Raw genomic sequence first — 16739 nt, 5'->3', positions numbered from 1 at the left:
TACAAACAATTGGTTGCCAAGTAATTCGATGTTGATACAACGGTGAAAGACGCCATTAACATTAATTTTAACTTGAATGATGATATTTTTCTTTCATTGATGATGAAGATGATGACTCATAGAAAAAGTATTGTATACAATAGAGATATAATTAAGCTTTTCACTCTCGTACCGTAGGTACTATTAGGCCACTCAGCAAGCTTCGTGGCCTAAACATGGTACTCGACTGAAAAGCTTTGTATATCACGATTGTATAAAATACTATTTTAATCGAACATCAAACCAGTACCCCAACTCTATTACTTCACAGAGATTTATTTTCAAACCATTTTCCATTATTGCGTAGCATTTGTTTCTCTCTACTTTTGCGAATTTTCTTGAACTAAAACTTTTTTGGCAGCGTTGTCATTATTTCTATATTAACTAGAAATTACAAAAAAATGTTAATAATATATAATAAGCTCCATAAATAATAAGCTTAGACTTAGAGTAAAAAAAAAATCTACAAGCAGAAACGTCTGTTAGCGATGCTATTAAGAATAGAATATAATTATGAATATAAAAGTGAAAAAAAAAAAAAAAAAACAATTGTCTTTAGTAAACTTCTTTTAGTTTTCTTAAGATCATTTTGTCATACAAAAGACAGTTTTTTTTCCACTTTGAAGTATATTATAGCTGATTATATATTACGCATTAAAAACTTGCCAGACAATCCTCATAGTATTATGTAAAATGGCGGCTCCAGACATCATCTGCTTAAATCCGTCCTTTGCCGAAAGTAGGTCGGCTGAAGGCTGCCAGACAATCACCATTTTAAATTAGAACCCTTAACTTTACATACCGATACTATACAGGGTGAGGATATAGCCCGGGTTTGAGCCTGTCATTTTCGTTATTCGTGGTAGCATATTGTTCGTAAGTACATATTATTAGGTAAACTCTTAAAGGAAAACGGGTTACCGTAAAGAAAAGCCTGATTTTATATAAAAATATAAAAATGTTAAACGTGTGTTAAGCCTTTTTGAATTTAATTCTTTGAAAAAGTTTTACTCTCAAGATGTTAAGTAAAAAGGAAATAATTATATTAATGAAATTATATTAATATATAAATACAATATTAGTTGAAGTTAAGAGACCGGAGATGTAATTTCAATTTTGAATGTGTACTGTTTCATCTCTGCAATTTTAAATTGGCATGACTGACGACTGTCTATAATGCTATGTTATTCAAATCTTACCAGTAGGTATCAACTATATTTAACTTTAAAGGGTATATTGCCATACTATGTTTTAATTGAGTTCGAATAACTTTAAAATGTCTATTATACTCGGTTTACCTTTTTTAGGAAATTATCCGAAAAACGAATTTATATTCTTTTGCAATAAAATAAATTAGGTGGCGGTGCCACTCTGTATAAAACATAGACTTAACTATAAATGCATCCCAACTGGAATAAGCTAGGCCCATTTAAATGGAGATCATGAATTGAAACAAGACTCGTAGAATTGGAAACATTATTCCGATTAACATATTTAGGTACTAGAAATAGGTCTATATTTTATGTTACGTTATAAAGTTGAAGAAGAGTCTGTTGAGTATATATACCTAAGATCATTTTACGTTTTGTTTTACTTTACATTATAATTTTATCGTTTCACAGTTTAATAAAGAGTACTATCGTACGGTATGGCCACTCCCGCACCCCGCTGAAAGTGCCACCCACCCCGTCTCGGTTACCTCACAGTTACCACCTGTCAAAAAAGCGCACAGTCGACCTGTCATACCGCACTCATACAAGCATGGTACGCGTTCACCTACACGAGCTTAGAATGTGTGCTAGGAACGCGCCTCTTTCATATATTTGATCTTTTGATCGCCAGTGTCCGAGATGCGCCCTGGACATTGTGGTAGGGGAGCGCGGCGCCAAAGTCGATACGTAGATTTTAAGATTTTAATAGTAAACTAGTTTTGTTAATCATTTAGTTTATTTGCAGTGAAGTAATTAATTTGATGTACAGAAGTATATTATTGATGACGATAAATTGATAGGCGATTATTTTTTTGCTGTGCGCTTAATAATTTCCCATTTTAATTGTAATACGCCCATTTAATACGTTAATAAAACAATTTATGGGGTACATATACTGAACAGATGCTACTCTTATATGTAGTCGATGATGCTCGCACGCAGTCAATACCCGCTATCGCCAGTTTGAAAGAACTACAATTCGAAAGGGCATTTTGCTAGGCCTACTTGAATAAAGCAGATTGAGTCAGAATCCTGAGTTGGTGGAATCTAAAATGAACTATGCTATTGGGTGAAAGCGATGGACTAATTACTCGGCTATAACATGTAAAAGCGTATGCCGCCCTAACCAAATGTTTAATGATGAACTAATTGAGCGGACTGTAATTTAATAAAATATCTTTAAGACGAAATTGACAAAGATAACTCGAAATTTTAGAGATTTAAACAAACACTTACTGGGGAAAAAACAGTGCATATGTCACATACCTTTTAGCATGAGGTTCCAGTGGGTTGGTTTCAGCTCGCTTACCATCAGCCTTGGTATGCAAGGCGCACGTGCGGGCCCGGCTTACCGTCTCCTCGAGCCCAGAACTGTTCTTGGAGCAGAGCTTTCTTCCTGTCCACTTTGATAATGTGACTAGCACTGAGTTTAAACTTAATTTAACGATAATTGTTGGGAAAATGTGACTTTAACTATTTAATTAGCAATAAATGGCAATTTTAATGCAGCGACGCGTTCGCAAGTTAGATCGAGAGCGAAAAGAATGTGAGGTAATGGCTACCGGAAATGATTAGTGCCGGGCTAAATACACCGGAAGCTAAAGACAAAATAGTGTTGTTTCTTTAAAAAAACCGATATTCATACGAAAGTTGAACATACCGCTCACCTAAATATGCAATATTTACTCTACAAATAGTGCTAGAGTTCGACAAACTACTTAAAAACTATAATGTTAAACTAAGTGATAATACTAGAACGACGAAAGTTAATTTGAAAGTGGTAAAGGACACAGCTTCACAACTGGTCTTCTGTACTGACCAGTGGCAGTTTGAATTGTGACCACTCTACAGACACCGTCATCTCCGGGATGTAGAGCAACGATGCGCCCAAGAGGCCATTTTAAAAGGGCTTGTCTGTTCGTTAATCAACAAGACCAAGGAACCCACGACAATGTTTGTATTTACTTTATTCCATTTAGTCCTCTGTTGTAGAGTATGGACGTACTCAGCGTGCCATCTACGCCAGAAGTCTTGATGCATTTTCTGTATCATTTTCCAACGATTACAGACACTTACTTTTTTATCTACAAGATTTTCCTCTGGGACAATCGACAACGGTTCCAGAGTTAAAAAATGGCCTGGAGTTAAGGCTGAGAGATCACTAGGATCCGAGCTAAGAGGTGTCAATGGACGAGAGTTGAGCATAGACTCAATCTGAGTCAGAATTGTATAAAATTCCTCGAAGGTTAACCTTTGATTACCTACAACCCGTGCGAGGTGAGTCTTAACCGAGCGTATCCCGGCTTCAGCTAATCCGTTAAAATGAGGCGTACCCGGAGGGTTAAACGAGAATTTAATTTCTTGGGCATCAGCAGCACCTTTCATGAGTGAACCAAGATAGTTACTAGCGCCCACAAAATTCCTACCCTGGTCAGAGACAATGTTACTGCATCGACCACGACGAGCGACAAACCGTTTAAGAACACAGAGGAAAGCTTCTGTCGACAACTCTGAAGCAAGCTCTATGTGAATGGCTTTGGTACTAGTACATACAAAAACACAGATGTAACCTTTGTACGTTTTCGCACCACGGCCACGACCGAAAGCGATATCAAATGGTCCTCCATAATCAATGGCGACACTCGAAAAAGGTTTAATTTGCGAGACGCGAAAAGTAGGCAAATTTCCCATAGACCCATTACTGGATCTCGCTTGGAATCATTCAAAAATGAAATTCAACATAGTTTGTCTATAATACCATTTTCGCATTATGACTGTAATCATTTGTATCAAGAAGTTTTCAATGTAATTCTGAATCAATTTAATAACAATTTCAAAGTGAAATCTATTAGTGGGTCAAAAGTTAAAACAAAGTTTAGTGAATGGGCTACTGTAGGTATTCACAAAAGTAGAAAAAGACTTTATGAACTTTATGGTGAGAGAGAGCTGAACAAGAATTCAGAATTCCTGGACTATGTAAGAAACTACTCAAGAATCTTCAAGAAAGTGTGTTTAACTGCCAAGAAAAACTTTATTAGTTCTAAATTGAAAGTGTCGGACAACAAAGTGAAAACAACTTGGAGTATTATAAATAAAGAAGCTGGTAAATGTAAATCACGCGATTGTCAAGTCAACATTGTATCAGATAATCAACAAATAGTGTCGAACAGCGATGTTGCCTCGGCATTCAAAGATTATTTCTCAAACATAGCCGTTAACACCACAAAATGTTTACATTCTTCTGCGGCTCAAGCCCATTCATTACTTTGTGCTAATGTTAAGAAATGTAATAATTCATTTGAATTTAGTCAAGTAGACTCTGTAAATATTGTTAAAACATTCAAGTCACTCAATTTAAAGAAAACGGAAGACTTATGGGGAACATCAGTTAAAGTAATTAGTCATGTCATAGATATAATAGCACCTTACTTGGCCGTAATATATAATATTTCAATTTCACAAGGCACCTTTCCAGATCTTATGAAATGTAGCAAAGTCATACCGCTTTTTAAATCGGGTGATTCGAGTGATATAACCAATTTCCGTCCCATATCAATACTTCCTGTTCTAAGTAAAGTCTTTGAGAAGCTAATGTTAAATGATCTACTGGGACACTTCAACAGACATAGATTACTTACAAGGAAACAGTTCGGTTTCACAAGGGGCCGTTCCACGACCGATGCTGCTTCGGTACTCATTAAACATATATATAATATTTGGGAAAATTCTTGTGATGCAATTGGCATATTTTGTGATCTTTCAAAAGCCTTTGATTGTGTGGATCATGGAACGCTCATTTTGAAATTAGAACACTATGGTTTGTCTATAAATGCCCTAAACTTTATGTCTTCTTACCTTAGCAATAGAACACAAACAGTAGTTGTTAACAAAACTCGCTCTAGCGGGACTGTTGTCCAATTAGGAGTGCCACAAGGCTCAATTTTAGGTCCATTCCTGTTTTTGGTTTATATAAATGATTTGCCATGTATAGTAAAAAACTTTTGTGAAATAGTACTTTTTGCTGATGATACATCACTGCTTTTTAATGTTGACCGAAAATCTACGGATTACAATGTAATTAATAGCACGTTAGCTGATGTACTGCAGTGGTTTACTGTCAACAATTTACTTCTTAATTCTAAGAAAACCAAATGTATTCGATTCTCTCTGCCGAATGTTAAACCAATCGATACAAAAATACTTTTGAATGATGAATGCTTAGAGATGGTAGATACAACACTGTTCCTTGGCTTAACATTGAACAAAAATCTACAATGGAGTCCTCATATAAGGAAACTAGCAAGCAAATTAAGTTCAGCCGCATACGCCGTTAGGAGAATCAGGCAACTGACTAATGTTGAGACAGCTCGCCTAGTGTATCATAGTTATTTTCACAGTGTAATGTCATACGGTATTCTGGTTTGGGGCAAAGCAGCTGACATACAGACTATCTTTGTATTACAAAAGAGAGCCATTCGTTCTATTTACAACTTAGGAACACGTGAATCAGTAAGAGAACTCTTCAAAGAAATTAATATCTTAACTGTAGCTTCCCAATACATTTATGATAGTATAATTTATGTTGTTAAGAATTTAGACTGTTTCACTAAGAATTCTGATATCCATAATTATAACACTAGAAACAAAAATAAGCTTGCCATAAAGAAGTTTCGTGTCCGTAAAGTACAGAAGTCATTTGTTGGGCAATGCATTCATTTTTATAATAAGTTACCTGACACTGCTTTGAGATTACCCCTCCCAGCTCTTAAGAACTACTTAAAAAAATCATTGATGTTAAAGGCTTATTACAGAGTCGAGGACTATTTGACAGACAAACATGCATGGCCCGAACCAGAAACTACAAAAAACGAATAGCAATTAAAATAATTGTATTATGTATAGAGGACACAGTTCAGATAAGAAAGCACATCAAATATTTTATATTTTATGTTGTGTAGGTAAATTACATATTTAATGATATTGAGATTCATATTATCTTTTTCTTCTGTGACAATTTGATTTGATTTGTTTTGATTTTCTCTGAAGAAGAACGACGTATTATTAAGCAATAATATAATTTATTGAAATTAATTTCCATAGAGTACCTAGTCTGTTCATATTCTTTGATGAATACTTTTGCATGTTAAATTGTATCTTGTTATTTAATGCATGTTAGTTATAAGAGGTAATGTTTTGAAAAGAAGTTGCCCGCCGAGTTTCTTGCCGGTCCCATAGTGGATACCCCCCTCCCAACTGAGGGGGGACTGAAATCTTCTCGAGGCTGAGGCGTAGGGTTAGAGCCGGCGTAGCTTTATTTGACGTTCATATGCGCATTGTAATATGCCTACTTGAAAAATAAATATTTCATTTTCATTTTCATTTCATTTTCATTTTCAATGGTATTCAATTTTATTTCTGCTGATAGGTAATGGTCCCCATAAGATGAGATTGAGCCACTACATTTAGGGTGACTCACGAGTCACGGGCATACTGCCAGCGTATCATGCTGCCAATTTTATCACTTATCCACGTGGATAAGACATCTGTCACTCTCACACTGACATACTTGCTAAAGCGTGACGGATGCCGCTGGTGTAAGGGCTGAAGGTAGAGAAGTGAAGAGAAGGAAGAGTGTTAAGTACTACTGGACTTTAATAGTTATTTTTGTGACTGGTGCATAATGCGAAGCATTAAAATACTTAATGCCTAATTATGTAATTACTGCACATGCTCCTGAATTGTTATACGCTATCAGTGTCATCACTAAACGGGTGAACACCAAGTAGGCAAAATACTGAATAACACAAACAACACAAAATATTTTTCTGGCGTGTGCTTATTGATTTAATGATATAAAAATAAACTTTAGAGGAGTTCCTTTCATCGATTCAGGAAAATTACCAAAGAAGCCAATATTAGAATTGCGGACACATTTATCCATTTCACAAGTTCTGGCAGGAACAATTTGTTTGTTTAATAATATTTTTAATCAGTCACAGCTTGAAAGTGGAAGTAATGGCGCGGATAATTGGCCTGGATGGCATTAGGCAGGTATTTCGGGATCTTTCGTTGCCCGCAAGTATTCGCGTGCTGTTTTTGATAAACAAATGACGCAACGTATATCCGTTTCCGAAATAATCAAAATATTTATGAGCGGATTTGTTTGATCGAATGATGAGCTATGGTCACAGGAAACCTACAATCCATAAAAATACCTTTGGATGACTTGGGAAAGTTTGATATAGTTGTTATAGTGATTCATAAAAAAAAAGAGAGTAGAAGAGATAAGACCATAACAAGCTCAACCTTAGTATTTATAACTGGCCCCTTAGTCGAATGGCATTTCTGCGACGCAAAACTAAATCGAAACGCCGCGCCGCAGAAAGGTAGTCTGGCTCTGTCGCGCCAATACGCAAGAGCGATAGAGATAGATAGCTACGAAAGAGATATTATCGCGAGCGTTTCGTGAGCGTTTGTGCATTCGGCTACGCACACTGGATAGGACTTACATATTAGGTAATAAATGTAATAATAAATCAATTATGTTACAATTTGGTTATCATTTGCTCGTGCGTCTAGAGGACAAGAATACGATCAAAATTACGTAATTTGAATTTTAATATCACAATATACTTACGTTTGAATTATTTACGCCTATTCTCGCTTTGGCCTGCCGTGACGCCGTGACCACGGCAAGTTAAACCTGGTGAAAAATGTCGGAAAGAAAATATGTTACTTAATAGCCGTCGATCCGCAAGTGACCTTTAAATAGCTCAAGGATATTATAATTATTAAAAAAAAAATGTCACAAATTTAAATTTTAACTAACCTTCTTGAGCTTACCGTGGGCCTCAGTCAATCTGTGTAAGAATGTCTTATAATATTTATTTATTCTTCGCCGCTCAAGTCAAATGAACTCTAATCAATAAATGCAAGATTGAAGTCCTTAAAACGAAGAGTGATTTACAATGCACCATAAATTAATTAAATTTAATCGAACAAGAACTCCGATTGCGCAGGCATTAACTTCACAAATTTAATTTAAAGCGGCGTTCGTTATCGCCATTAGATAATTTAAATATAAATCGCGTAATAGCCACTAAAAAGTGGCGCCAAATCTGTCCCGGCCACAGATCAACTACTATTAGACGAAGCATTCAATTAAGCCAACTGAAAGTTACCACACATTTGTTATGTTCTCCCGTAGTAAGTAATTTATTTAGTACTTATGGGAACGCAATCGCTTGATCCAATTGTGTCAACGTTTACAACCATCACTCGTGTAATTTTGGAATCTTTATACAAAATTTTGCAGGGTTGAACCTGGGCTGTCAGAGCCCAGACAGAGAGAGAATGAGAGCTTTTATACAATACTTACTAGTCCTACTCAATTGCGCTGCTGATTGAATCGTAACTATTTTAGGTACTTACTAATAAAATTGTACATACCTGCCGGCGTAGCCGAATGGCAATCGTCGCAGCGACGCCAGACCCTTACAGAAATGCTGTCTTGCTCTGTCGCGCCAATACCTACGCGATAGAAATAGATAACTACGAAACATATTATCGTGAGCGTTTGTGCATTTGGCTACGTACCCTGGTGGGACGCTTCGTAATGCGGTGTCTGTGTAGTCAGTGGTCCCGAGTCCCGACGCATGCGAGATGTCGGCTAAAAGATCGAATACTTCATAAAGCAGACTTTAATCCGATGCTGCAAGAACCGCAATCGTCTAGCAACTGCTAAATATGTGCTACATTTTAAAGGTTACGAGTAATTGAAAGCGCAGGAGTGAGATCAACGGCCGCGAATCGCTCCACTGTTCAAATAATATAAAATTTTACAGGTATTTTTATCACTGGCCGGTATTACCAGAAAAATAACATCATCATTTATAATTTTAATACCCGTCTGTCTGCAGCGGCCGTATCTCATGCTCTATCCGGCTGCGTTTAACGGTGGTTGGGCTGGAACACGTTTTTTGTTTTACGTTTACATCCATAAAAATTTAGCATTCATAGATAAGATATCTGGCGATAACTCTGGTGCGAAATTCCTTTTGAGCTTTTTTGGAAACGCTGTTCCGCTAATTACATCCGTGATTTATGTAGGGTTACATAGGGTAAAATTAAAAAATATCCCGCAAGCTCCGAGCCCGCAAGTTCCTTTTAGTTTTACCCCATGTTTCCTTGCTAGTAGTACTCAGAAATATTCCTAAAGAATTGATCTCGGTTTCGAATCAATTTTATTGATGAAGTTCAGTGTAAACTGAAATAAATGAATAAATAAATGTTTACCTACTAAAAAACATAAATTAAAATATTTCCTATGAAAATAATTTAATTTGTTCTTAGAAGTTCAGTGTGTTTAACAGTACTAAAGTACTGCAACTTTAGTATCATTTCGTTAAATTCTAAAAATATACATAAGCGCGCGTTTGTCTTAGTTATGCAATAGACGCTGTAGCTGTAGTACGAAAAAATGGTATTTTTTCAACAGTACCGTAGTGTTAGGCTGTTAGGCCACATTCCGAACATTCCGTTGATGGCATGCTTTCAAGGCTGTCTCTATCGCAAAATAACGCTCGCGTGCTTAATCCACACTTCCACCAAATCGATCGCGTTACACTCGAAATTTAAAAGGCATTCGCGCCTGCCCATATTGGGAGGTGACCGGCGTGCGTCACCGCCGCGAAGAATAGTGCTGTTTGTCTGCCGGTTGTCTAGCGCGGACGCGGCCGCGGTCGTGACTCAGGCTAGGGATGATGCCGTGCAGAAAGAACGCGGGTTATTTTATTAGGTTACTTACGCTTTTTTATGTGTGAATGTTAATGCAGAATGGAGTTCGTTGAAATCAATTTCGAAATCCGTGCACCGCGTTCTATTCACGGAAATATACTTATTTAAATACATAGTTATATAATGACTAATGTAGGTACATTGTTCTAAAGCAATCAGTTTAAATAGGTAAATCTGTATTAGTATTTTGATGTCCTCTGATCTGTAGACTAGCCCGGGTACTAGATGAATTTACAAAATACAAATGAGTTTATTTCTCTATTACTTACTTAGTTATCGATTGCTCTTTGTTAGTTTTCAGCTGTCAGATACCTCATATCTTTACATTTTAATTGTAATTATACTGCTCGATTCGATATATTTACGATCGTTTGATTTTACGGTGTATTTAGGTGTTCATAGACTACTTGTAGGTACCTCGGTCACAGTATAATAAAGAATAGAAGAAATAGAAATAGAAATAGAAATATATTTATTGCAAGAACATAGTTTTGTTACAGTCAGTGTGGTGTTACATTTAAGGAGGTCCTTATGTTCTACCCTAGAGAGTACTCTAGGGTAGAACATAAGGACCTCCTACATAAGGACAACCGAGGCAAGATAGTAATCTTGCCTCGGTTGTACGGAAATGTCCAAATACTTTTAGCACCAGCCCTGCGCTCACGTACACAGGAGTTGTTACGCGCTGTTGTTCTTCAATCTTCGCCACGCATTGTTTTTGTTTAGTCTGCAACGTGAAGCGAACGAGATTTTTATTGTTATTAGATTTCTTCGATAAAGTAGCCACTTTAGAGTTAAGACGTAGCTTGTTTTCTGTTTTGATAATTTGTTACATATTGGTTAAATGTTTAAAAAGCTGATCTAGACTAAACTGATTTAAATTTCTCTTTGCAATAATAGAACATCAATCCATCTTTTTACTGACTGCTGTCTAACCGGCAGGCCGTGGATGCCATGGGGTGTAGGAAATTTGAGTAAATATTTATTTACTAAAATCACGCATGGCCAAAGTAAGTGTGCAAGTGTTGTTTCTATGAGATTTAATAACTCTCTAAAACAGATACTTACAGAGAGACTGCAAACTTTGTGGGAACTACACGCCGATTGCAATTATTTTACAAAAAAATCTTTATTTTCATATAAAAAAATCTATCAATGCAATTATTACAATCGCTCTACAGACCAAGTGAACCCTGAAAAACGCAATATGTTTGTAATTTTAATAGCATTCCTTTTGTCCGCAGCCGGGATCTGCTGGTCGGGAATGGAGCGCGACGGGCGTTGCAGCTCGGTGGCGGCGCTGCGCGTGGGCCGCGCCGAGTGCTGCGCGGGCGGCGCGCGCGCCCCCGCCGCCTGGAGCCCGCGCGACCTCGACAGCGGCGAGATCTTCTTCTACAAGGCGCTGTCGGGCGGCGTGCCATGCACCGCCTGCGCCGGTGAGTGGGCCATTTTTTTCAAAGTTGTCCACCCCACTTTTTTGTAACATGGGTATTCTGATGAAGGCCATGAAGGGAGAAATGTTCCAAGATTTCCACACATTTTTTCGAACCTTCCATACCGTTACCGTTACCGCCATACAAAATGTATGAAAAAAATGGTAACGGAATGGGAAAAAACCTTGGGACACTTTTTTTCTCCTATTAATAAAGCAGGAAATCACATAAAAATTTACAAATCCAAAAAAAGTGGGGTGGACAACTTTGAAAAAAATGGCCCTATTACACATAGCTGCCGGCGTATCATGCTTCGAATTTTATCACTTATCCACCTGGATAAGACAACTGTCACTCTCACACTGACATACTTGCCAAAGCGTGACGGATACTTTATCCACATAGATAAGTGATAAAATTGGAAGCATAATACGCCGGCTGGAGATAAACACACACATTCCACCATTCTGGGCATTCTGTTCTGTGAATGACTCTGACTGAGTGAATAAGTGAATGAATGGAATGAGTGATTCGCGTTGAGCGAATGTTACGCGCAATGACAGAATGTTACGCGCTGAGTGAGCGGCATTTCACACAATGTAACAATGACTGAGTATTACGCGCTGTCAGTTGGAAGTCGCATTAGACTTATCACTTCAATAAATGAATGACAGACATGCAGGTCTGGAGCCAGCGATCTGGAGAGCGGGGATGTTCTTCCACAAGGCGCTGTCGATAGGTGAGTATTTGAGTAATCATCATCGAAGTGCTGGCAGGTTTTAGCGACTGGGTTTTTATTGCCTAAATTGGCTTGTGAGAGCGACGGTCGACTGCCGTAAACTCTCAGGTGGCTGACGTAGCTGGTAAGTACACACAGCAGCAGCCAGCGTCTTGTACAACGAGATAATTATTTATCTACAAGGTGATGTCGGGGATTATGAAATTTTATACATACACACGCGTTAGCAAGTTGGCAACAGTAACAGTTCGGTGGCCAATGCAACAGTAAGGACTTTGGGTTTTGCTGTGAAACTTCCTGCTGCAGCTACAAAACCTTCCAACTTCCAAATTTGTTTGCTGTGTGCTTTACACATACATAGTAATTATACATATTATGTAGATTCTGCCCTTTTCTTTTTATTTAAGTAAACTATCTTTTGGTGTCCTCTTAAACGAGAAGTAATCCCGTATACCTTGCGGTATTTTATAAAGTCGCAAGCAATACCGCTAATATACGGTACTTACCTATATACTTAAAACAGTAAAGTGATTACTCCATATTTCATTAGACATATTACTTAGCAACCAGGATTAACGGTTAGACTATAAATAAATGTGGAACAGATTACTAAGTTCTACTTTGTAAATAGCTCAACTCTGCAGCTATTAATGGCTCAGTTCTTAAGACGCTGACAACACCCAATGGCCTTGACGCTAGCGTACACTGTCTATTCGTATGGGAGTAAGTGAGAGCGCGATGTCACTAAAAGAGGGCGGCTAGGTACAAAAAGTGCGGAAAAATATTAAAATAAAATAGAAAGATGCATTCTTTGTGCAATATGTTTCGTTAGTGTTTTAGATATGTATATTTTTATTATTGTAATTTTAATTAAAGACAACTAAGTGATTAATTGAACGCCATAGAACCGTTTAATGACGAACTTGAGACCAATCTTTTCAATTTTTTTCTATCGAGTCGATTTCATTAAATCGTGTATCGAGTACGGCTATGTTAGTTGAAATATAATGAATAATAACATATAATTTACTTGCCGTACTAAAACTAATAGTTTGTCTTAAAAAACTGCGCAAGTAACATCAATTTTGCGCAATTGGGTGTTGTCAGCCCCTTAAGTGTCTCGCGTATGGCACTGGTCCAGTCGCCATCAGATATATAAGAGCGCCCGAGGTACTCAAAAATATCTGAACACGCCTCTAACGCCTAGGCAATAGAGGCGTGTTCAGATATTTTTGAGTACCTCGGGCGCTCTTATATATCTGATGGCGACTGTCCCACCGCGAGCTAGTAAGCTATGAGCTATCGGCTATAAAAACGAACAAAAGATAATCACTCCCGTGCGAATAAAAGAGACACGGCGATATTGATAGCTCACCGCTGGGCGAGTAACTATAAACATCGCCGTGTCTCTTTTATTTGCACGGGAGCGATTATCTTTTGTTCGTTTTTATAGCCGATAGCTCATAGCTTACTAGCTCACGGTGGGACCAGTGCCTAAGTCCGAGCCTCTACCATGACCATGACTTTTTGACTAGACTTATAAGTTGCAATCACACAATTATTTTCCATGTCGTTTACTTTATAGATCGTACATCTAAAACGTCAAAAACTGAAAACATTTTTTTTAGGTAGAGGTACAGTTTCTAAAGAGTCCTAAGTATGTCAGGTTAAAGATAACAAAAGCAATACTCGTGCTTCATTCATTGATAATAATTAACAGATAGCTATTGTGTTATCAAGGAATTAGGACTTGGAGAGCGTCGACTTATAAGCAAACAAACCGTAAACTGAAGCTGTTTTTGTTTTGATGCTACTGCAAGTCGCGAGCAAATTTTCATATGGAAAATTTCTTTTGACAAAACTATCAGAGTCACACTCGAATTCGTCAATAATAAGCTACTTGACCCTTTTTAACCCCCGACGCAAAAACGACGGGGTGTTATAAGTTTGACGTGTCTATCTGTCTGTCTGTCCGTCTGTCTGTCTGTCCGTCTGTCTGTCTGTCTGTCTGTTTGTCTGTCTGTCTGTCTGTGTGTGTGTCTGTCTGTGGCATCGTAGCTCCCGAACGGATGAACCGATTTAGATTCAGTTTTTTTTGTCTGAAAGCTGAGTTAGTCGGGAGTGTTCTTAGCCATGTTTCATGAAAATCGGTCTTCTATGTCGCAGTCGGGGGTATTTTCAAAATTTTAATTTTGTGGTTAGGTTAGGTTATTGAAGTCTATTTTTTATATTATTTATTACTGTCCAATTAACCGAAAAAAAAAATACTACCATATTTTATTACGACTTGAAAACCACAAAAAACGTTTATAAAGTTTACTACTTTAACTTAAGTAATTAGGCAAAAACATCATTAGCCATGTTAATCTATAGATTGTCTGCGCATGACGTAAATCGAATTGAACTCAAAATTTTCTGACATTTAAGTTATGACTGTTATGAGGTCAATCATGTCAGTGATTGACTCGACATTAAGTTAAGTTATAGGTTCTATGTCACTACGCGTCTGACAGCGTTTTCGGTGGCCAAAGTTAAAAAAATATTACACACATTTTTAATCGAAAATACGTAGCCACCATACACGTTTAATACCCAAAATCTATAAAAATTGGTTTCTTAGTAGCCTATTGAAGTGACGTTTAATCATAGCCTATGTATATTAAAATATAATTAAAACGTCTTTTTGTTCATCAATATTTTGACATAAGAGTTTTGAATGATTCACGGTTATTTTCATTAGACTTATATTGACCTGGATATATCCCGTCCGTGAGGTCTATATGAGTGTAATTGTGTGTGAGTCTAATTATTTTGAGATGATTCGACGACGACGCATTGGATAGAAAAAACCTGCCCGCTCTAAAAAATAATATTATTTAGGATTTAGCAATATTTTTTGTTGACAGAGTCATGCGCAGGCGTGTCGTGCGGGGCGGGCCGCCGCTGCGTCGTGCGGGGCGGGCGTGCGCGCTGCGTTTGCGCTGCGGCCTGCCGCCGCGCCGGCGCAGTCTGCGGCAGCGACGGCAAGACTTACCGCTCGCTGTGCCGGTTGAGGCGTCGGGCCTGCCGCCGCCCGGCAAAGCATCTGTCGCTTGACTACCCGGGACCTTGCCGAGGTGAGTCTAATACCCTTTATCAGTAGTAGCGACGGCAAGCCGTACCGTTCGCTGTGCTGGCTAATCTGCTCTTTGACTACCTCGGGCCCTGTCGAAGTGAAAATGAAATGAAAATGAATGAAAAATGAAAATGAAAATGAAATATTTATTTTTCAAGTAGGCATATTACAATGCGCATATGAACGTCAAATAAAGCTACGCCGGCTCTAACCCTACGCCTCAGCCTCGAGAAGATTTCAGTCCCCCCTCAGTTGGGAGGGGGGTATCCACTATGGGACCGGCAAGAAACTCGGCGGGCAACTTCTTTTCAAAACATTACATCTTATAACTAACATGCATTAAATAACAAGATACAATTTAACCTGCAAAAGTATTCATCAAAGAATATGAACAGACTAGGTACTCTATGGAAATTAATTTCAATAAATTATATTATTGCTTAATAATACGTCGTTCTTCTTCAGAGAAAACATATCAAATTGTCACAGAAGAAAAAGATAATATGAATCTCAATGTCATTAAATATGTAATTTACCTACACAACATAAAATATAAAATATTTGATGTGCTTTCTTATCTGAACTGTGTCCTCTATACATAATACAATTATTTTAATTGCTATTCGTTTTTTGTAGTTTCTGGTTCGGGCCATGCATGTTTGTCTGTCAAATAGTCCTCGACTCTGTAATAAGCCTTTAACATCAATGATTTTTTTAAGTAGTTCTTAAGAGCTGGGAGGGGTAATCTCAAAGCAGTGTCAGGTAACTTATTATAAAAATGAATGCATTGCCCAACAAATGACTTCTGTACTTTACGGACACGAAACTTCTTTATGGCAAGCTTATTTTTGTTTCTAGTGTTATAATTATGGATATCAGAATTCTTAGTGAAACAGTCTAAATTCTTAACAACATAAATTATGCTATCATAAATGTATTGGGAAGCTACAGTTAAGATATTAATTTCTTTGAAGAGTTCTCTTACTGATTCACGTGTTCCTAAGTTGTAAATAGAACGAATGGCTCTCTTTTGTAATACAAAGATAGTCTGTATGTCAGCTGCTTTGCCCCAAACCAGAATACCGTATGACATTACACTGTGAAAATAACTATGATACACTAGGCGAGCTGTCTCAACATTAGTCAGTTGCCTGATTCTCCTAACGGCGTATGCGGCTGAACTTAATTTGCTTGCTAGTTTCCTTATATGAGGACTCCATTGTAGATTTTTGTCCAATGTTAAGCCAAGTGAGTCCTAAAACTCCAAATCTCGATCCAGAATGGGCCTCTCTGTCTGTGCTCTCTTTTATCTGTTAAATAAGATTGATTGACGGAAAACTAAGGGTCCATTTAGGCGGCGTGCGAAGTCACATACGATTTTAGTTAGCTACATTGCAAACCATTGA

The 16739-nt window shown here is 37.6% G+C and overlaps 1 protein-coding gene across 1 annotated transcript in view; it reads left to right on the top strand.

The window, feature by feature from the left end:
• LOC125234605 (follistatin) overlaps positions 1-16739 on the top strand; it is a 66623-nt gene that overhangs the window by 28994 nt on the left and 20890 nt on the right. Inside the window, exons 2-3 of the mRNA XM_048140927.1 lie at positions 11291-11482; positions 15125-15334. Coding sequence (XP_047996884.1) covers positions 11291-11482; positions 15125-15334 — 402 coding nt within the window. The remainder of the gene's footprint in view (positions 1-11290; positions 11483-15124; positions 15335-16739) is intronic.

Source organism: Leguminivora glycinivorella, chromosome 16, assembly GCF_023078275.1.
Source record: "Leguminivora glycinivorella isolate SPB_JAAS2020 chromosome 16, LegGlyc_1.1, whole genome shotgun sequence".
NCBI lineage: Eukaryota > Metazoa > Arthropoda > Insecta > Lepidoptera > Tortricidae > Leguminivora > Leguminivora glycinivorella.
The sequence above is the reverse complement of the archived record's forward strand: the minus strand, read 5'-3'. Positions and strand labels throughout refer to the sequence as shown.